The sequence below is a fragment of the Archocentrus centrarchus genome, unplaced genomic scaffold, assembly GCF_007364275.1.
Source record: "Archocentrus centrarchus isolate MPI-CPG fArcCen1 unplaced genomic scaffold, fArcCen1 scaffold_32_ctg1, whole genome shotgun sequence".
NCBI classification, from domain to species: Eukaryota; Metazoa; Chordata; class Actinopteri; order Cichliformes; family Cichlidae; genus Archocentrus; species Archocentrus centrarchus.
Window position 1 is genome coordinate 989,261 of NW_022060260.1, and position 21,953 is coordinate 1,011,213.

Sequence of the window (21,953 nt, forward strand, 5' to 3'; positions counted from 1 at the left end):
TTGTCACTATATTCTCCCTCATGGCTTTGTTAGTATTTACAGCTAAAATGTTACAGAGTGTGTATCGAATTGGAAGAAGGACTGTTTTTCCTCCTGTGGTACTGTGCTGTCGGCTCCCTGATTGTTGGAGTATAAAAATAATCGTCATGGAAATAGATCTCATTGACAATGTGCCATGTTCACACTGTGAGCAGCTTGTGCCTTGTGAACATAATCCAGAAACGTCCTCCAAAAACTTTCCTCCACAAACTTTCAATCCCTCATCCTCGCTTTGCCCTTCTCTCCAAAAGATGAAAAAAGGCAGTGCCAGAGAAGACAAAAGACCAAATCCTGTCTTGTCAAGAACCAGCAAAACAGGTAGAAATGAGAAGTAAGGGCTGGGCTCGAGGATCAGACTACGATACTGAGCGGGAGGGAGGATTGACCAAAACAGCTTTCCCAGCCTGCCCCGGAAAATCCACTCCTCATCTCTGTGTCTAATAGGACAGAGTTCTGGCTCTGAGAGTACTGCGCCGGCACAATTACACCTTACCTGCGAGCCCTGCCAGGAGAGGTGGCATTTGGTCGATCCGCCCTCCCATGAGGGTGTTTTGTGGCTTAGCCCCGACTTAGCTGCATGTCTTAAGACAGGGGATAGGAAGGCTGGGGAGGACCGTTGGGGAAAATGTGAGTGTGTCAGTATGAAAGCCTGGGATAAACCTGTGCTCTCGGGAAGGGAGAATGGATGGAGGCCCAGGGGTTAAATGTCTCCAGAAAGCCTCCGTGTCCTTGCTTAGTACATTTGTTGAACTTCCAGAAAGTCTGCCTGGATGTCCTCGAAGGAAGTTCACGCTCTGGAAAAAAAACGAGGGCTTCTCAAAGTTATCGTGGCTGAGTGTCAATTTAGGCACCTATCACAGCTGAGGCAGACCAAAACATGTAAACTCATCAGTCTCTCACCAACACACCACTGCAGCCAGCGTTAGGCTGCATTTTAGCCACGCGCTACACAAAAAGCATTTTGGCCTGAAGGTTTTTTATGGTTATGAGGGCTGTAAATGGTTTCCATATGAAAGGCTCGATGTGAACCCAACCTTAAACGAGACGCCCAGATTGCCCTTCACGCCTGTGACGGGCTGAGCCAGTTTGTTGTTTCACAGTACAAAAATTATTTGGTGCATTATGTTGTTTAATTTTTCTCCTCGTTTACTCACCGGGAGGTGGGTTGATCATCTCTCTTCACAGCTGTATTTGGGAATATGAAGGAAGTTTAGGATGCCCAGCCTCTAAATGCACCAGACATCCACAGACTGTGTTTTCTGACTAAAAATCTCTCTGGCCGGTCATAATAATTTAATAATTACCCTTTTACATCTTAAAACAAAATAACTGTGAGGCCCACAGTCACACGGGACTAGAGACTCGTTGGCAACCATCTGGCAACCACCAATCACTCTGGAAAAATGTGCCTTTCCCTGACCGTTTGCATGTGGCTGCTGGCAGTCACTGGTGTGAAATCCCAAAGAGGAATATGGTTTTGCACCGACAGCCTCCTTGTGATTGCTTTGATTGCCACGGTCACCCGCCAGTTTGCATGGAAGACGCTGACCTGTGGTAGTGAAACTGTTAAAAGTGCGACACAAACCGGAAACTGAGGCCATTCAGGGCAAAAGTTGCTCCTTTAGAAATGTGTCGGTTCCAGGGGAAGGCTTTTATTTTGAAGGTGAACCAGACTGCGTTGCGTTTGTGTTTTGTTAAGAGGTCAGAAATGTGTGGCTGCAAAATGAAAGATGAGAAGTCGTCTTGCTGAGCCTGATTTCAGCCATGACTTCCTGCTTCCCCACCGAGCGCTTTCCTGTTCGCTAACCGTCTGAACCGTTCGGCTAAAATCGCTCACATTTGGTTGAAAAGTGAAAGTTTAGTCGTCGGAATCGCACCGAGCTGTCTTTGTGTGTTTAATGTAACATGTGAATGACATTTGATTTGGGTTTGGAGATCAAACACACGCTGACTGCTGGTTTTACAGCTAAAAACACGTCTGTGTGATTTCTGCATGTCTCCATCTAAAGGTGTCAGTCCCTGTGCGTGCTGTGATTGTGCTGAGGAGGAAGAGATCTCATTCCTCTTTTCTAACCATATTTAGACAGAAACAGAAGTGGTTTTTCACTTTTCATCCAAATCTCAGTGTCGTTTAGATGTGTGGAAAGTCTGGCTGGTTAATGTCTACAATGCTGCACCGCTGTGTGAACCGAAACATCCAGCAGTCTCTTTTATCAGTCAGTCACTTGAAGCTGCACTCTGAGAAGCCATCCTTCTAGAGTTCTGCTTTAGGAAGGTCTCCATGTGATTTATGAGCAGGGATCTGAGGCCTAATCTGGGTCTGGGAGCGACTCCTCCTAAGATGCTCACACGGATGTTTTACACGCCAACACTGAGCGGATAAGAGAGACATTCACTTGCTATAACAACCTTATCATGAGCGTAAACATATGCTCGCTGCACGGGACACTGGGCGATGGTAACTTGAGGGCAGGAACAGAAAAACGTGGGTGCGGAGGTAGAGACGATGGGACTTATGTTCGTTAGAAGAGCTGTAAATGAAAGTGAGGAAGGCACCTCATCAAGCACATGTTCAACACTCGGTCCATAAGGGAGCTCTACCTGGGGCTGTCGCATTTAGAAGGTGTTACTCTAATAAGACAACAGTCGCTTTTATTTACAACAAGCACGAGACGACATGAAAAATGCTTTAACACGTCTTCTGTTGTGCCTTTGGTGAAACAAACACCTTTGTTATTTTGTAAACAAAACGTCTAACAAACGAGCTAAAGATACATTCAAATAACATATGCTACGGCTGAAACACACACGTGCGCGCGCACACACACACACACACGCGCGCACACACACGAGGTGTAAAGCGTCTAAATTGCAATTGCACTGCATCTTGGAAAACAAACACGTTGTTTTGTTACCAAGACAACTGAGATAATGTGATTCCTGCGGCATTGTCAGCACTGCTACTCGCTACATTGTGTGTGACAAGCTTAAGAGTAGATGGAGGGGCGTGCACGCGCAGATTCAGGCTGCAGCCCAGTGTGGATTGAAGATAGTCCGGTAAACCATATTTGCATGTGTAACCTTGCCAGAGAGTTAAGCTCAGTGGGTTAGCTTTGTCCCCACGCTGGTCTGAAGGCAGCGCCGAGGCCTAACTCTGTGATTTGATAGTTGCTCTCACTTCCCGTGCTAAAGCTTTGCCCAGTGAATGAATGCTGCTCCATTCTGCTCCGGGATTTAAATGCGATCAGCCCCAACATTTGCGTTTAATATATCTATCTGGACAAACAGCAATTTCATAATCGAGCCTGCAGCCCGTACCCCGCTCGCTCCTCTTTCTCTCTTTGCTTTGCATGGCGACAAAATGAATTCAGCTCTGAACCTAATTAATCCACAAAGGTTTCATGTCTTAATCCCCAAAGTCAAGGGGGTTATTGTCCTCACAAATGAGGTCAGTGTTCCTCCCAGTGGAAATAAGCGAAAGAAGGAGCAAAACACAGCGAGTAAAGGCAGCGAGCACGGACGCCTTTCTGTGCAGCTCTCCTGTTGAATGAGGCTGAGATACGGTGGCACGAGGCCCCGCACGCAGAGACCGGAGGTGCCATGCAAAGGATGGTGAACATGCCATAACAAAGGAAGAGCAGATAGAAACATGGAGGAACCGGCGACAGCAGTGGGAGAGAGAAAATTAGATGCCTGCCAATCTTCAGCGCGCAGACCTTTGAACCAGGTGGATAAGAGAGCCGCTTCTGATGCTAATTGTCACTGAGGCAAGTCACTGTCAAACTCTGAGGCAAAGAAGCCTCATCCAAGTGTGACAGGATGATAGCCATGATACAGCCCTCCGTCTGGTGAGATGACAAGGGGGGATGTGACACACATGGCCACACCATGCTGCCTGAAGCACAGTCACCACCAGCGGCCCACACAAGGTCTCTGAGGGGGACAAACCCGGGGAAAAGCGAGCGAGCCGGCCAAATGCTCGTCCAGCATCCACGCGCTCTGGGCACGCTGCGAGCCCCGTCTCCGAGGACCACATGGGAGAGCGCGGACGGTCCACAGTCCACATCTCGACTCGTTTAGACCATCCTGACAAGAGCTTTCCAAAGATCATCCAATCAAGGCTTGGCCGGAGGCGGGAGGGGCGGGGTTGCGGGCCGGGGTCGGCCAATAGCGGGCATGTTGGAGGGAGGGTCAGCCAGGACGAATAAAGTCCAAGACGACACAATCAACAGCTTGCTGAAATCTGTTGCAGTCAAACGTCCAGCCAGTGGAGGATGGGTGGAAGAAAAATGTTTATCTTAAAGTGTGACAGAATGTCACCGCCTGCAGCTGCTCTGCACACCACAGTCACTTTTACTCATTAGCCACAGAAATCCACTAAACTTTGTTAGCAGGAGGCTTTTCTCCCCACAAACTGCTTGTTTTGGATGTGAGCGACGATGCGGCGACACACGTTGTCACGCATGCACGGAGAGCATCAGGAGAAAAACCTGCGCCGGTTTTGATCACTGATAATTACTGTACGTGCACTCCAAGAAGAGCAAACAAAGCCGGGACGCTGGAAACGGGCTGGGCTGAGCCGCACGCGCTCACTTCCAACTTCTGCGTGACTGCTGGAATAAAAAGAAGTTTATGTTGTCATCTCCCCCGGCTGAGTTTGAAATATGAGTTTAAACTGACAAAGGGAATTAAAATCTGTAAACGCCACATTTCTGATGCCTAATTTGAAAATCAGCTATCAGAGTTGGTGTTTGTTGATTTTTATCAACTCAAGGGTTATTACATTTCCACAATGTGACAATTAAAAACCCCTCAATCATTCCCATGAGCTTTCTTTAACTTCAAAAGTGAGAGGGAAGTAGATGAAACTGGAGCGTGGGGTCAGAATGACAAACATGTGGATTTCTCCACGCGGCCTGTTTGCCGGAGCACGAAGCCTCACATGTGCAGCAGAAGCAGAGTTTCCCATCGCTGCGTTTAAGCGCACACGACATGTGCGAGGGTCAGGAAGGAAGGGGTTACTGATCCCGCGCCTCCTTTTTCCTCTGCCCCCCCCCCCCCCCGCTCCCGCTCCGCCGCCTGCATGCTTCCCCTTCATCTCAGAGGATAGAGGAGAAAAAGATTTAAAAGGACTGGAAAAAAGCTCAATTGTTTATTGATTTTATAATAGGCTTAGTGCAGGAGAAATAAAGCGGGGGGCTGGTGGGGCAGCGTGGTCAACCAGAGGCGATGGCGTGACAAACACGCGGCTTACGCAGTGCAGGTAACAGCAGCTTGAGTCCAAATGCCGGGATATTGGCCTGAGCCCTTTTCTGTTTCCACGCGCTCGTTCGTGGCATTGTTATCCTGATTTTAAACCAGTGTAGACATAATCGCTCCCCTCGCAAACAGGGCACGACCCCGGAGCTGGGGGGGGGAGAGCGTGTTTGTGGGAGGAAGAGGTGCAACTGCTCAGGTTGACACAAATCAGAGAGGAAAGGAGTGAATCTCTGATATTAGTAAGTTCATGGGAAAGGCTGTGAGTGCCGGAGCATGTACAGCACAGTGTGCGCGCGTGTGTGTGTGTCTGCCTGAGAACACACGGGTGTGTGTAGGGTCTGATATATGGATGATAACACTAATTAGCTCATTTTGTTTGGGGCACAACACTCATTAAAAACCCAGTGGGGCCATTAAAGTTACCATCCCTCCAAACCATCGCTGCCACCGTATCCATCTCGGCTGATATCTCACCCGGCTCTCCCTGCTTTTAATGGCCTCTGCTTCAGGTTGTTGGGTTGAGCAAAGATTTGTGGGACTTGGATCACCTCCCCCCTTCTTTCCTCCCCCGATCCAAATCTCCTGATTTCTATTTAAATCTCTCTCTGCCGCTGCGCCTCACGTCACTCTCTCTGTATATATATGTGACAAAGCACCGGGCTCCATGCTTCATCCACACACTAAAAGCTGTTTTCTGCAGCTGGGGAAGGATTCACACTTTCCAGTCCCAGCAAAGCGGGGGCGATGGTTGTTTCCAAGCTTTACACAGCGATGTCACTGTAATACCAACAAACCTCTTCGCGATTCAGTGTGGCTTGTTGTGCCATAAGGCACATGTTACTCTGCAGCCGGAGAGACTAGAGGCAGAGGCCTGCCAGGATTAGACGAGCAGGTGTAGCATCCCGCTAACAGACACAGCACAAAGCCACGTTCAAGCCCATTCTCTCTGGGCCTAGCAACGCTAACGCTAGCAGCTTCTGCTCCACTAAAAGGAGGGTTCAAGTCAATCCAGCACACACATCAGTGTCACCATCACGTCTGGGCTGGCGGAGGACCAGAGCACCACCTAACACACTTTAATGCTTCCTCAGCATCACGATGCAAATGAAGATGAGTAGGAATGAATTTATATTCTCATGTGCTCATCATAAACTTCATAAATGTGCACATGATGAAGGAAAATATGCAAGTTAAATAAACTTGTGAACTTCACCTGCTGATTTTGACACACACACACACACACACACACACACACACACATATATATATATATATTTATGTGTGCGTGTGTGCGTGTCTATATTAATCTGCTGCTGAAAACAGCCCCCAACAAATGCATTACTGCTTCCTGTTCACAGAGTAAGGGCTGCTACAGCACCCAGCGAGTACAGAAAATAATTTTTTAAGTATTAATATTCCCGTCCTGCCATTCTGAGATTCTTGCATCTTCAGTGTGAGCCGGCGGGCTCGGGGCTGAGAGCCCCGCTGGGTTCGGTCTTTTCAGCAGTGTTTTCTGTACGCGGGGCTCTCCTGTAACAATATATCCTGAGTGCCGGGTCACATCCCTGCTGCCGCGCCGCTGAAAGGCAACGCTCTGAAAATATCCTCGGTCTCAGGTCTGGATATTAAGAGTGTTGATTAGATATATGAGTTTGCCATTTGCCCACGGAGCGTGGAGTGTCTCTGACAGAACTGGGGACCATATGGCTGGTGAGAGATTTCCCCCCTCTCTTCCTCTTCGCGCAGCCTGACAGCTGGATGGCTGCTAACTGGGGACGAGGAAGCTTGGCAGCTGCAGCTGAGAGCAACGCTTTGATGCCGCTCACCCTTTTTCACTCTCACTCTTTCTCTCTCTTCCTCTTCTCCCTCCTCTCTTTTTACACACACACACACACACACACACACACACACACACACACACACACACACACACACACACACACACACACACACACACACACACACACACAGTACCAGCCAGTGTTAACTAATGCAAACTTTCTACAGGTTGGAGGAGGTGGGACTGACCACGGAGCAGAGTCCTGCTCGTTGTACCTTCATTTTTATTTATTTTATTTATTTACAGCTGCTTTTGTTAATTTGTTTTATTCATGTGAATTTAATGAACTCTATTTAGAAGATGATTTAAAAAAAAAAAGGATGACAGGTGAACTGCATTAAACCTGATTTTTTTCTCTGCTTTTGTGTAATTCTGTAAAGAGTGCGAGGAACTCTGAGGGGAGGAAGGGCAGCCGTGGGTGGGTGGAGGTGGAAGGAGTGGGGGGGTACAGTAAGCTGGAGGAAGAAGAGGAGGGTGAATAGGCCTCTGGGAACACATTAAGATGTACAAGTGGAAAGTAGAAACAAGTGAGAGATTTTTGATTTCCTTCCTTCTCCACTCGTTTTTTGTACTTTTGTACAAAGGGATCTTTCATCATTTCTTAAAAACAAAACAGAAAGACGCCGTTGGATGTTTAGATGCAGATACCTGGATGCTTTGTGCAGAATGAAAGAGAAGCCGGCTCTTTTGAATCAAACTGTAACAGCAGGCAGGTGTTTCTCTTTTTGGTTTTTGGGTTTTAATCTTAAATCTGTGTCGTGTTTCTTCCAATCTCAGGTCAACAAAATGCATGAAAGGACATTTTGCTTTCAGGAAAGTGGCTTTAAATACAAACTATAGGATGCTTTTAAGTGCAGTCGCACCAGCTTGGAAAAAGGAGGCTTTCTCAGCACAGTGAAGCTGGTTATTATGATTTGGTTGTTAAGCCACGAGCTCTCATCAGCGTGTTCCTGAAAACCTCACACAGCCTTCTGAAATCTTACTGAGCTTTTTTTTTTGTGCGAAACACTGACCTCTCTTCCTCTTTCACTTCCTTCATGCTCCCTCTGTGTTCACTCATCCCTTCCCTCCACCCGTCGCCTCCTCCCATCCCTCCTCTTGTTGAAGGCCCCCTGTTGCTGCCTTGCTACCAACCAGCCCTGAACATGGTGCAGGCCGGGTGGAGGTGGGGGTGCAGGGTGGTAGAGGGAGGGGAAAGATGATGTATAAGAGCGAGAGGGAAAAAAAGGAGAGAGGAGAGCAGAGTTTGGCTGGAGCCAAGAGGAGAGCTGGGCACGGCTAACAGGGAATGATAATGACCTCAGAAATCTGCTGTTCGCTCCACAACAATAGGGTGCTCAGTCGCCTGGAAAATTGTGTTCATCAGCTAGCTCTGCTCACTTACTAATTGACATTGCCAAATATTTTAAGAACAATTGGAATGTGGCAGGGGGAGAGGGCGAAAAAAACCCAGAGCTCAGAGATCTTAATCCCTGGACTTAATTCCTCTCTCTCACTTTTGCCTTCTCCGTCTCCCTCTCTGTTTTCTCTGCCTCGCGTTCCCTTTTCATGATGAGGAGATAGCAACAGCTAAGAAAAAAAGCACATTTTTCATGTAGCCTTCTGCTCTCATGTCAGCACCCTGATGCTGACACAAAGGGCTTTTATTGTGACCTGTCACTGGGGTTAAGAGGAGGAGATTGAGAGGGGAGGGAGGGAAGGAAGGAGGAGGAGGAGGAGGGGCGGGAAAAATTAGAGAATGATAAAGTGAGGGACGAAGAAAGAGTAGGCAGGAGGAATGGAAAGAAAAAGAAAAAAAAAGAGCAGGCAGCGATCGTCCGGTCGCGGTATCACACGGCCGCCCTTCATTTTTAATAAGGCAAAGGTATCCTTCTGCTCGAGTTCACCACCAGCACCACCTTCACCCACCACACCCCACCGCACAGCCACCATCCACTGCCCATCATTTGCATTCCCTGACTGAGAGCCCTGCCCTCATTTCACAGGAATCCCCACATTGACGGAGTCAGACAGCTGTCACCAGACGGAGAGAAAGGGAACTTGGCATTCCCCCTCCTCCAGCCCTCCATCCCGCCTGTAAGCACACACATAAACAATCAAAGAGGAGAAACTTTTAGCCAGTGTAGTTGTGACTGAAGGAGGGGCGAAGGCTTATTTAGTCGGGATCTGTGCATTTGTATGTGCATCTTAATGCTGAGACTAAGTAAACACGCTCCACCAGCAGCACAAGTTGTGACTGTGATGTTAATTTATGTCTTTGTTGCTTCCTTTTCTTCTTTTTTTAAGGCTCTCTCCTCCTGCTGCATTTGTGGAGCAAAGAGCAGCGTTTGTGAGTCAGCTCCTCTGTTCCCGCTCACTTTTAGCAATGACACCAGAGAAGATAGCTTGTTGATGTATTAAGAATATTAATATGCAAACAGTCTACCTGACAGTGTAAGGCAGCCTTCTGTTGTGGAAAGATAAATATTATGTTTTAATTATAAAAACATAAAACAGAAATGGGGAAGACAGAGGAAGAGGGAGGCGGTGTGTGTGTGTGTGTGTGTGTGTGTGTGTGTGTGTGTGTGTGTAAAGGTAAGCTATGTTCTGGCACAGATTTGGAGTTGAAAAGAGTGGATGGCATAATGCAGCGCTGTTTTACTGAGGAATGTGATGCCCTGTCATCTCCCCCTCTGTCACTTTTTCATCTCCTCTCCTTCACCGTCTCTGTCCTGGCTTCATAACCAAGCGGGGAATCCTAACGTGATCATTAAGACATAAAACGGCCTGATAAATGTTTCATAAGGACAAGGCTAGCCACTGATAGCCACCCAGGAATACTGAGGAGCACAGCGAGCCTCGCAGTCCTCCCCTCGATCAAACACGCTCGCCGGAATACAATTGAAATTTTTAAATGTCTAAAAAGCCTGGGCTAATTCCCACCATGGTAATATTTACAAATTGAGTCTGAGAGACGGGGTAGGGCAGAGAGGCAGAGAGCAAAAAAGGAAGAAAGAAATCAAATGAACTGTGCACGGGAAAAGAGAAAGAAGAACAGAGAAATAATTGGCCTTTTATATTGTGCAAGCGTGTACAAAAATACTAAGTCTGCATTTATCCGAGACATGTCAATCAGAGCAGCACACTGACAATTAGTGCGTTTGAATCGAACTTTTATCATTTAGCAGACACCAGAGTCCTGACCTACTGTACAAAATACAGCTCAGGGAATGAATGTGCCTGTAACACAATGACTGTCTATTTAAGTTTGGTGACACATAAAAAATACAGATATGACAGGCCAGACTTCTTCAAATGAGTGGGGGGCAGAAAGCTCAGGTTTTGTAACCACGACTTCTCTGATTATAGAGAGAAGAAGAATAGTGCGAGGAGGGAAGCAGAAGAGGAGCGGATGTCAATTACAAAGACAAAGTCATCTGCACAGACGGAGGAATGGGGGGAAAAAGAGCCGTAATTCATTATTTTTTAATGCACATAGTTTTACACACATATATTATCTTTCACTGAGGGCTGGCCTCGTTTCACAGCAGCGAGGGCGGGGGGGGGGTGGAGCACGCTCACGCCTGGCGTGACTGATTTTAGCTTAAATGCAGCTGAAGACTGACAGACATAAATCTGTTGGTTCACCTTTTTTATGGATATTTTGGTTTTTAATGTGTTCACTGATGGACACACGCAGGCCCAGATGAAGCCACGGGGGGGGCCAAACCCATTCCCCAAATTTCACCCAAAGCTGCCGACCGGCAACGACCGGATCGCGATCCTGCCGCAGCTCTCTTCCTTCCACTAACCACTAATTCATTTAGGAAAATGCCGAAATCCAGCTGGGCGAAATATCAAAGATGAGACTGGAAGTTGCCCCTTTAAGTTCATCTTTTCTCTGCGGATATTCCACCGCACAGTGAACGTGAGCCCGCCGTGGTCACCGCGCTCCAAAATAACCGAGCCATCTGTTTAGACTTCCTCACACATTCCTTTGGAGTCATTTCTTTGACCACATAAACAAGGATAATCACCTAATCTCGGAGAAAACAGGGAGACCTGACTCCTATTTACCTGTTTCCTCATTTCACAGGCTTAATGAGCTGCTCACGCACCTCACACTGCAGTTTGTATTATTCATCAGTTTTTATTGTTCACCTTCACTTTAAACGTTTCAGTCTCAGTTTCATTTAAATGACACTGAAGGGAAAGATATAAAAATACAAATATCTGACTATCAAATCTCAATAAACAGAATTTTTTAACCTTTAAAATGTTTGAAAACAGCTCTGATTTACAAACATGAGCTGACAGACCGAAGTGTCCTCGCCACAGATTCCATTTTAAAGGCATTTCACAGAACTGCTTTAATTATTTATTTTTAATTATTTATGTGCAGATTTTTTTTCTAATGTCAGTTTTTAGTTTACTACAATATTCTTGGTTCACTAAGTGACAAACCTTCAAAATTTAACTGGACCTTTTTTAAAAAAAAAAATGGAGCTCCAGCAGCAGACTGAGCATGCTCAGTGCAGGCTCCAGGTCCGTTTCCGTACTGAGCATGCTCAGTGCAGGCTCCAGGTCCGTTTCCGTACTGAGCATGCTCAGTGCAGGCTCCAGGTCCGTTTCCGTACTGTCGTGTCTGATGTGTGCAGCTGTGGCCCAACAAGCCAGCCTGTATGCTGGGCCTGGGCCAGTGAAAGCATCCTAATGTTTTCCTCAATAACCCGATTTCTGAAAGAAAATTATTTTGAAATAGTTTTGGATGTTTGTCACAGTTCTTACTTATTTTTTCTCCTGATCACCAAGTGGAGTACATTTTTCAATAATTCTTATTATTATTATTATAACGTCCGATAGCGTACGACGGTGGGACACCGCTCAGCTCTGAGCTGCTGCTTCAGCTGAGCCACACAGGTTTGGACTCCATCATGGAGTCAGAGCACCTGAGGACCTTCTGAACAACCTGGAGCTGCTCCATTTTCCCTTTAATCCCTCCATTTTTAGCATTCCAGTTTTAATGGATCTCCATGTAAGTCATCAAAGATGCCTCCTCCTTAATTCTGCCAACACCTTCTCTAATATCAGCTAGCTACATCTGCCATTCATATTCACAGTGGTCTGGATCTTGTTCAACTCGACTTTATTCCTGTTTTAATGGCACAGTAATTACACTCTAACAGTTTGTCTGCATGTGTAATTACGCCCCCATTGTACTGTCGCAATTAGATGAATATCCACGCTTTATAACCTAAGGCATCAAGTTGGCAAATCCAATTTCAATTTGTATGGAGCGAGCATTTTGCCTGCTTGTTTGAGCCGTGGTAAGACCAGGGATATGCCGGCTAATCCCTGCCATGTTAAAACGCAAAAAAAAAAAAAAAATGAAGACATGGGGGATTCTCCAGAGAGGGAGAAGGAGGAAGAAAGAGCCAGAGGGAGTGCGTGCAGTCTTTTAGAGCCAGGAGAGAAGAGGTGGGAGTTGGGTTTCGGGGGTACTGGGAAGGTTGCGGAGGACTTGTGCAGCTTTAGGCCTACATGCACGCAGCAAAGCCAATTTTCTACACATTCAGCTGCATTTACTGCGGCGACACTATCGTGCAAAATGAGAATTTTCTATGCTGGTAGAGAGAAGAAAAGAGGTGGTGCCGTTCGTGGCGCTGGGTCCTTGTGGATATGCTAACTTGTGTGCGTGGCAGCTCTACCTGTTGCTGAGGCTTCCTAACACGATTACCGCGCGGCGTTTCCTCCCCACACAGCTTCTCTGAGGCCCGATCATCACAGGAAACAATAGCGGGAAGTCAGTGCAAGGATAACCAAACAAAAAAATTAAAAAAAAGATAGTGATGGGCATATATGTAATTACCTCTTTGTTTTCCTTCAAAAATATTCAATAAAGAACATGCTGAAGGTGTGCTGCAGAGCTGTGTTTAATAAGGAAGGTCTTTAAAGGACATCTCTGACAAAGGCTTTTGTTTTTCTGCTCTTTTTCTTCCACACTTCACTCACTGCTTTTAAACAAGTGCCGTCTCAAAGACAAAAGTGCCAGAGCTGACCTTCTTTCACAGTTGAGATGTTATTGTTGATTACTATAATTTAAGTTTAACTCAAAATTGCTGTGGGTAGGTGGCGGGGTAGAGGCTAACACGCACACAGGCTCACACTCGCAGGTACACACAGAGAGAGAATCACGAGCTCTGCTTTTAAAACCTCAGATATTAACACAATGGTACAGTACGGCATCCTGTTCACTGCTCAGGAGTGATATGCACACACACTACAAAGCACTCCACCCCCCACACACACGCAACAAACACGCATGCAGTGGAGAAGCATGACACCTTTCTCCACATGAGACTCAGACACATTTTTCTCACACATCAAAGCTTCTAATTCGAGAGTCCCCGAGCTCCAAACGTGCATCATATTGTGTAAGTTGTGAACAGCGACAAGTCAAGTTTTGCTGCTCATTATTAAAAAACAGGAAGTGGCAAAACAAGCACTGTTAAAGCATTTTCAATGTCAAACCTGTTTCCTTCTGAAATTCACTTTCAGTACAAACTCCATCTGTCCACATCACAGCGTGCTTTATTCTCTCCGCGCAGCTCAGCCTTTAAACGTGGCCGTGCTCGTGTCTCTGTTCGCAGACACACAAACAGCAACGTGCACTATTTTCATTTATTTTGCTACATATATTTTTGTCTTTAATCCTCCCCTCGTTCTCCAAAGGTGGCGCCCCCAGGGCAAGATTTAACCACTCATCTAAATCTAATGCAGCCCTTTGTTCTCCATTTGGTGGTAAATATGATGAGTTTTATTATTTGAATTTGTGTATTTATTCATTTTGCATACAGCACCTCTGAAGTTGCTGAAATGCCACAAGCTGTACTCATCAGATTCAAAGTGCTCGAGTCAAAAGAGACAGAGATGCGGGGACGGAGAGAGAGAGAGAGCGGGAGAAACTTCCAGCATTAAAATTCAGAAGATAATTACATCCGCTACACCCCCACCCTGTTGAGAAAGTGTTATGTTTAATAGTCTCTATAAAGAAAATAGGTTTTTATCTCACTCTCATTTTCATTAATTCCTAATTGGGGTGGGGGGTTGTCTGTTATTATTTCTTAGATTAAAATAAACATAGCCTGTCCCATGTTCAAACCCATCACACTACACGGGCACGATAAGGACTTCATGCCTCTGTGAATAAATAAACAATTTCGTCTCCACTGGTGGAATTAAGTTGCTTACAGCCTTAAGCTAAGCCACTCTGATTTATATTTATATATATTTATATTTTCTCTCAAAAGACTTAAAAGCACATCCTTGCTTCTGCAAATGAAGCTCGCTAATTTTTTTGACCTGCTTTATATGTATATCTTTAATTAGTGTCTTGTTTAGCTTAAACCGACTGATTATCGCATATTCGTGACCTAATTACTGCACACGCTTCTTAACGCCAGCGTAGTGCCCTGAGGAGCAACCAAAAGTTACCTTTAAAAACTTGTGTAATCATTAGCAATGAGCCTCCCTTAATCCCACTAAACATACACTTATCTGGGCCCGGCCGGCCTGTGTTTGCTGGGTAGGGAATGGGGAGGGGCTCGCTCGTCTCCAATGTGTTTATTAAAGACGTTTATTAATCACTGTGGTTAAAACGAGCTTGTCCCCGCGCTCCCAGTCTTTACTCATGTTCCACAGGGAGCCAGACTGCTAACCTGCGAGCAGGAATGATGGCGTCCTTTGGAGTCTTTACTTAATGTAAATGGTCGAAACGACAGGACTACACAGTAATGTGAGACATTACAGGCCAGCAGAAAAAAATGTATGTGAACATGACAATGAAATTCAATAAAGGTACACTGTGTGTGTGGCCCAGGTATTAACACAGACTGTACATAAAGATGGACAAAAGTGAGGCCGGGGCTTTAAGTGACTTCAACCTGCCTTCTCTCTAACGTCCACCAGGGGGCGCCTCCTCTGAAGTCTGATGGTATAGAAATCTGCAAGAAAATGAGCCTCCTGCTCAGCTGACCTCTGCTGGGTTTATGGTCTCAGTTGCTGGTTTCAGGACTTACTGAACAAAACGTGATGCTTATTTGGAAATGACGGTCCCACTAGAATCACAACGAGCGTGACGAGTGTCTACCGCCCCCCCCAGTGTCAGTGTCTCCAAGACACTGAAAACACTCGGCAGGACTGTGCCAACCAGCGGCTGATGTCATGGTGACTGTGTTCATGTGCTGGCTTCCTATTAAATACTAGTATCCATAATGTGAATCATTATACTTTAGCACAAAGGATAAGATCGGGTAAGCAATAGGCCAGTAATACTGCAATAAAACGGGGGCAGGAAAGACACTGCGAATCAAGTGGTCTAAGAGACTCCTGCACCCGTTTGTGACAGGACACACGAGCAGGTCGATGGGTTTACATGGTACAGCAGGGTTCAAAGATCATCTGCTTCATGTAATTCTGGATGTTTTCCCATCCTTTTCTAGATTTCAGCAGCTTTAAAAAAAATAAAATAAACTCATGTCTGTCAAATTTTGGATCCTTTGAGCCATAAACTAACCAAAACAGAGTCATACCTCCTTTGGGCAGGAGTCAATGTGGAGGACAGGGCTTGTGATCACTGCTGTTTGTTTATGTGTTAAAAAGCCTGAAATTAAATTTCATGAAACTTGGTGGAGCACACAGGAAAAGAAGAACCCTTCAAATTTTATGCAGATCTAGATCACTTTCTTTAAAAGACATGGAGGACACTCGCTTTCACTGCCCTGCTAGTTCATTCTCTAATTGGTTTTCTTACCTGAAGATGGTGAGGAGGGATGGGGGCTGTCATCCTGGATGCTTCCTGTCTGGGAATGCCCCCCGCCAACGCCGCTCTCCTCTGTCACGTTGGATGAACCAGGAGTGGTGGACCGACTGATGGACTGGGACTCTGGGTCGCTGGCTGATCCACGACGTTCATCCAGTCCTTGCTGAAGTGCTTCGTCAATGCCTCTCCTGTCTTTACCGTGGATTCGCGAATGGACAACCATTTGATGGTAGGTTCTGAAGACTCGTCCACAGTCTGGGCACTCTGAAGGCTTCTCCTTCAGGCCGGACAGGCTGGAGAGGCTGTAGTCAATGTTTGGGCTTCCCAAGCCGGCCAGGGCTCCAGGAGCCTCAGCACTACCATGGTGAGACATGAGGTCACGGTGGCTGTCAAAGCCTCTTCCATCCTCCTTCATAGACATCACTGCTCCACCGGAGGCCTTGGATCCCTGCAGGGCCTCGGAGAGCTGCTTCTGCTTGGAGCTATCACTGGAAGCAATCAAGGAGTAGTCTTGTTTATCCTTTGAGAAGGAAGCCAAGGACCCTGCACCACCCATCTCATCTTCCTGCCCTGGGGTTATATGGTGCTGGTGCTGCTGCTGATCCTTGGGCATGAAAGCCCTGTCCATAGCCATGCCACGAGCCATTATCTGCCAGGCTTGGTAGCTATTGAGAGAGTCCATCTCTGCCACCTTCGCGGCTGCCTGGAGGCGCTCCATGCAACTCGACTTGAGTGGTGGAACAAGGTTGAGACAACCAAGGAGCGAGCGCTTCTCGTTTTCACCCAGCCCGTGGCCCATTGCACCTGCCATTGGTCCAAGCAGCTTTCCTAACATCTCCTTTTCCTTCATGGCTATCCCTGCTTTAGCCAGCATCTGGTGCTGCTCACTCAGGCCCTGTTTGTCTGGTGAAAGGAAGCCTCCCTGAAGACAGGAAATGTAGCGGGAATAAAGGTTGGCATGGGCTTCCTGAGCCAGATTGCTCATGCTATTGACGGCGGCCATGTCCTGCTCACTGGGCTGGGGTGGCTTGCTCTTGATGGCCAGCTTGTTCAGATGCACCTTCATGTGGTTCTTGAGGAACCAGGGTTCCTTGAAGCGACGGCCACAGATTTGGCAGCAGTGTTCAAAGGATTCCTTGTGCTTTCGCATGTGGCCCTTGAGGAACCAAGCTTGGCTGAACACCTGGCCACAAACCTCACAGCGAAACTCGGTGGCCATCTGCATTCCCCCGGCTCCACCAGAACCTTGGCCCTGTGTGGTCTCGGCTGTGATGTGGGCCTTCTCCACATGGCTTATCAGCTCTTCTTCGTGGGAGGCAGCGAACTCGCACAGAGTGCACTTGTAGGGCTTGTGGAGAATGCGGATATGACGGTCAAGCTCCTCACGCTTCTTGAACTTCCCTTTGCAGAAGGTGCAACGGAAGCCTACGGTGGGGTTCAGGGACTGTTCGTCCTGGGCGCCGGCCGGCTTGGGTGAGGAAGAAGGCTGCGAAACTGTGTCAGGTGTAGCAATCCCGGAGGCATGGGTGGGGGCACAGGCGGAACCCAACTGCTGCTGATGGGTGTTTGAGCTGCTGTTGAGGCCCAGATGGGGTGTTTGAGCTGTCTGGAGGAGACTGCCACTCCCTCTCATCTGCTTGTCCCTTAGGATGGCCCTCTCCTCAAGCTCATGCAGCAGCCTGTTCTCTTCTCGAACACGGCCACGGCCCTTTCCCAGGTTCCCCAGCTTGTGGGTACGGAGATGGATCTTCAGGTTGCCCTTTTGAGCCGCTCTGTGGTCGCAGTAGGGGCACTTGAATGGCTTCTCTCCTGTGTGTGTGCGCATGTGTAGTGATAGGATGCTGTTAAAACGGAAGCGCTTGCCACACAGTGGGCACGGATACTTCCTATTCTTGCGAGCGTCATCTTCGATGTCATTCATCTGGGACATGATGCCCAAGTTCTGCCCATTGAGAAACTGCTGCAGGTCAACACGCCCATTTAACCCACTCAGCGCCCCTGCGTCTATGTCTCGGTTGAGCTGATTGGCTAGCAGAGCCATCTGGCTGCTGATCGGTTGACTGGCCAGGGCTGCGTGGTGTGTCTTTTCATCCAAAGGCGTAGCTGCCTTTTCTTCGGGAATCTGCTGTGGGCGGTGCAGGTCGGGAAAGGCGTGTCCTAACTGGGCGGTAAGCTGGTGAAGCTTTTGACTGATTGGGTAACGGCCGTTTAGTACAGCATTGCTCAGGTGGGCTTCGGCGTCAGGCACCGCTGACGATACACCAAGACACAAACTAGAGTCCTCCATCCTGTAAAAGCAGAAATAAACAAGGGACCATATTAGAAATAATTTAGCTTTTGAAATCAAAATATTTAACAAATACTGAAAAGTCAGGCACAAAGACACTGAAGATACTGTGTAGAGGCCAAGCATGTTTGGGAACAATGTGTGTGTAAGTTGGTCCTGTTGTGATGGTTCCCGTCATGTGTCTTCCTGTTCCAGTGGTGGTCAGTCATATTAACCCCTTAACTGGCAGCAAATAAAATCACCTGAAACAACTACATAACACCCTCTGGTTATTACTGGCTCTGAACAACCCATTTCATAGCCTATTAATCGGCTGCGTCTGGTCCGCGGGCCGAATGAAGTGCATTTATATGGCAGGCTAGACCCGCCCATTTTGACTGACACCTCATTCGGCCAATCATGTTAAGAAATGGGTTTCCCAGAGCCAATAATACTCAGAGGGCGTCACGTAGCTTTGTCAGGTGATTTGGTGCAGCCAGTTACATGATTGGCCGAATGACGTGTCAATAAAAATGGGAGGGTCTAGCCTGCCATATAAAAGGGACTACAAACGGCCCGTCACCGGGCCCTTGCCAGTTAAGGGGCTAAGCATGGCCAAAGTTTCTAATAACGGGATCAGTGTACACAATCCATGTGAGGCAAACGCTCAGTTCACCACAGTTTTTTTTCTACTTTTGGATCTGTATGATGTCACAGAGACACAGTATCAGATAAAGACAGATTATTCTGAACTGCAAGCCACGTTAAGCCACTGTAGCAGAGTCCAAGGATAACAAAATGGGGCTGAGAATGAGAGGAATAGGTCCTCTTTAATTCTGGGACGCACCAACTTTGGTGAAATAAAACACCAGTGTGAACTGTCAGCACCGGAGGCCTGGAGGGATGCTGCGACTCCTCAGAACTTTTTCAAAATGTAAAGCCATTTTGGATGGAATAATTACTCTGTAAACACAGTGAGCAGTGTATAATTAAGCTACTTGTGCCCATCCTATCAGAATTCCTCCAATTACACGCCTTAATGAAATGGAGCAACTGCATTGTCGGGAAGCCACCGCAATACTACAATTATGATATTAACAATAGCACTTAAAACCAAGGGGTTACTCCAGTAAACACAACATTCTTATCTCGGTGCCACGACACTTGTCTTGGGGCAATATTCCATTAAAGAGCCGTATTACATTTGATGTGAATCGCTTTGCTTCTTTCTCTTTCTCCAGTTCTCGTTCTGCCTGCCTGTCTTCCGTGCTCTACCTCTCTGCAGTTTCCAGGATGGAGAAAATAACACTTGGCTGTGCTGAAAAAAGCTTTGCATAGTACAACACTGAAAATGAGATACAGAAGAGCACGAGTCTGAAGGTAGCAGCTCTCTTTTTTTGCTGCTGGCTTGTGGGTGGCTGTATGAAATATGTCACAGTTTTCAGACCACGTTGTACCGTCATTGCAAGTGTTTTTATTCCATATGTGTAACATCAGTGAATACATAACTAAAAAAAAAAAACAAAAAAACAACAGCACTGGTTTTAATGCACATCCATCTGCGCTCCAGATGGAGGGGTATAAACATCTATGTACGCACTTCCTGGCTGCTCGCAGGGGTCAAACCCTCCAAAACAATGACTGTGGTTCTGCTTTGGTCAACAAAATATTGTATAATATCTCATTAAGCTGATTAGTATGCTGCCTGGTAACAGCGGCAGCCACTGGACTTAATGTGTGATTATAATCATCAAAAATTCCTTTCATGGAGAGGTGAGTAAAGGAGCAGCATTAGGTGTCATTTCAGAAAGAGTCGTTAAACGCACTCTGTGGTCAATGCAGGAGCAAAGGGCATCCACACCAACATCCTTCTTCTCCTCCTCCACCTACTGTCCCGTACATTTCTGAAGCACAGACCACACGACCCCCTGCTCGGCTTCTTTGTCCATTTGAAACACCCCCCACCCCTCCCAGTAGGACATAAGGGCTGCCTGTTCTGCTTGTACCACAGACCCCTCCAACACACTGTCGATGGTGGATTCTTATCTTGCTGACATGAATTAAACACTGTGGTCACTTTCCACTTGTGCGTAAAGGAATGTGACACTTGTGGGCTGCCCTTTGAATTCTCCTTATTTCTCCCCACAAGTATCATAAAGCAATGCGCCTGAATTCATTAAGAATATAATGGCTATGTTCTGTTCTACAGGCTCGTGTGCAGCACTCAGAGCAGCACACATCTTATACGACCTGAATCATGCCGAAAAAAGATCAGGTCAACAATAGTGTTAGAAATGTAATCTGCATGTTTTCCTGTAGATTGTTGCCTCTCTGTGGATTTTTCCCTTAAAAACATAAAACTGATGAAGAAAACTTCAATTAAAGTCATACTGGTAACTGGAGCACAAGAAATACATAATGACATAGTAGTGTGAATAATAATATATAACACAATTCTAACATACACTAAATTTTTGTGACTTTATTCAACATTTGTTGAATAATTAAGTTTTTTGGTTTAAAAAAATGACACAATTAGATATCACAGGAGTTCTGTAGAAAAATGGAAATATAAATCTCCAAATCTCCAATCTCCAAATATAAACAAATATTCTTTTTCATAACTAATAAAATCATCGGCCTCCTGACCTGAAAAACAACAGCCCCAAATCTGCAGTTCCTCTGCAGTCCAGCAGAGGCAGCAGTGAGTCAGTCCCCACAGAATCCCATGTTAAAGCTTTCCAGCATGTTTACAGCCTGATAAAGGAACTGCTTTGGTCTCTGTAGATAATTTCCTCCTTTGTAACAGCTGTACGGGGGGAGGACGTTTTTATAACTCACCTGTTTAAATAAAGTTTGCATTATTAGGGGCGTGGCCTCTTTGACTGACAGGTGGATGGCGACACAGGCGGCTGTAGCTGCTAGCTGTCTGCTAGGCTTCACCTCAGCTAACTGGAGTCCCTGAACTGGACCTCTGGAGCATGTTTGTGCTGTTGGAGCCTTTTGGAGCATTTTTAATGCAATTATCTGACCAATAATATGGCTGCTGTGGCTTCATTGCACCAACAGACCATCCAAGAACGCGGAGCTCCAGTTTGCTGAGTGAGATTCGAGGAATTCATTGGCTGCTACTGATTATCAGGTAACTGTGTGTGAGTGATGCTCCCGTACGGTCTGTGCTAACGAAGCTAGCTAGCATTACCCGACAGCTCTCTCGTCCAAATACTTCATCGTGGTGACCAAAACGCTGCCACTGAGGCTTTGAAACGCTTCAGCCCAGAAAGTCCCATGTCCATCTTTTACAGTCTATATAAAAACTAAATTTATATTGTGAAAGTTTAAGACAGGAAGAAGGCCTTTTCCACGCAAGCGTAGAGCAGATGCTGTTTCGGCTGAGAGCGGAGCGGGCAGCGTTTGCTGAGGACAAAAAGGTGTTTTTCCTTTAATTTGTCACCATAAGGGTTTTGCTGCACACACGCTGTGTTCTCTGTATATGTGTCCATTTCTGTGCCGGGAAGGATCAAACTTTGTTAGACTGCTTTAAATGACTTGTGGTTTTAAATTGTATTTATGTGACACCCCATCTTCCATCAGCAGCCGTGCATATATTGGAGAAGACCTTATTTGAATGGGCCCTTTTTACAGAAGCGGCTGCCTTTTGGAATAGAAATCTGTGATTTAAACTAGGCTGATGAGCTGTTGCTCATTTGGGGAGATAGCAGCTTGCCCTTTTCTTCAATTTGATTTCT

The 21,953-nt window shown here is 46.5% G+C and overlaps 1 protein-coding gene across 6 annotated transcripts in view; it reads right to left on the reverse strand.

Annotated features, from left to right (window-relative positions):
- The window catches only part of znf536 (zinc finger protein 536), a 206,650-nt gene that overhangs the window by 80,637 nt on the left and 104,060 nt on the right, over positions 1 to 21,953 (reverse strand). For all 6 annotated transcript variants that reach the window (XM_030724132.1, XM_030724136.1, XM_030724131.1 and 3 more), the window contains one exon: positions 15,930 to 18,226. In XM_030724132.1, coding sequence (XP_030579992.1) covers positions 15,930 to 18,225 — 2,296 coding nt within the window. In that variant the 5' untranslated portion in view covers position 18,226. The remainder of the gene's footprint in view (positions 1 to 15,929; positions 18,227 to 21,953) is intronic.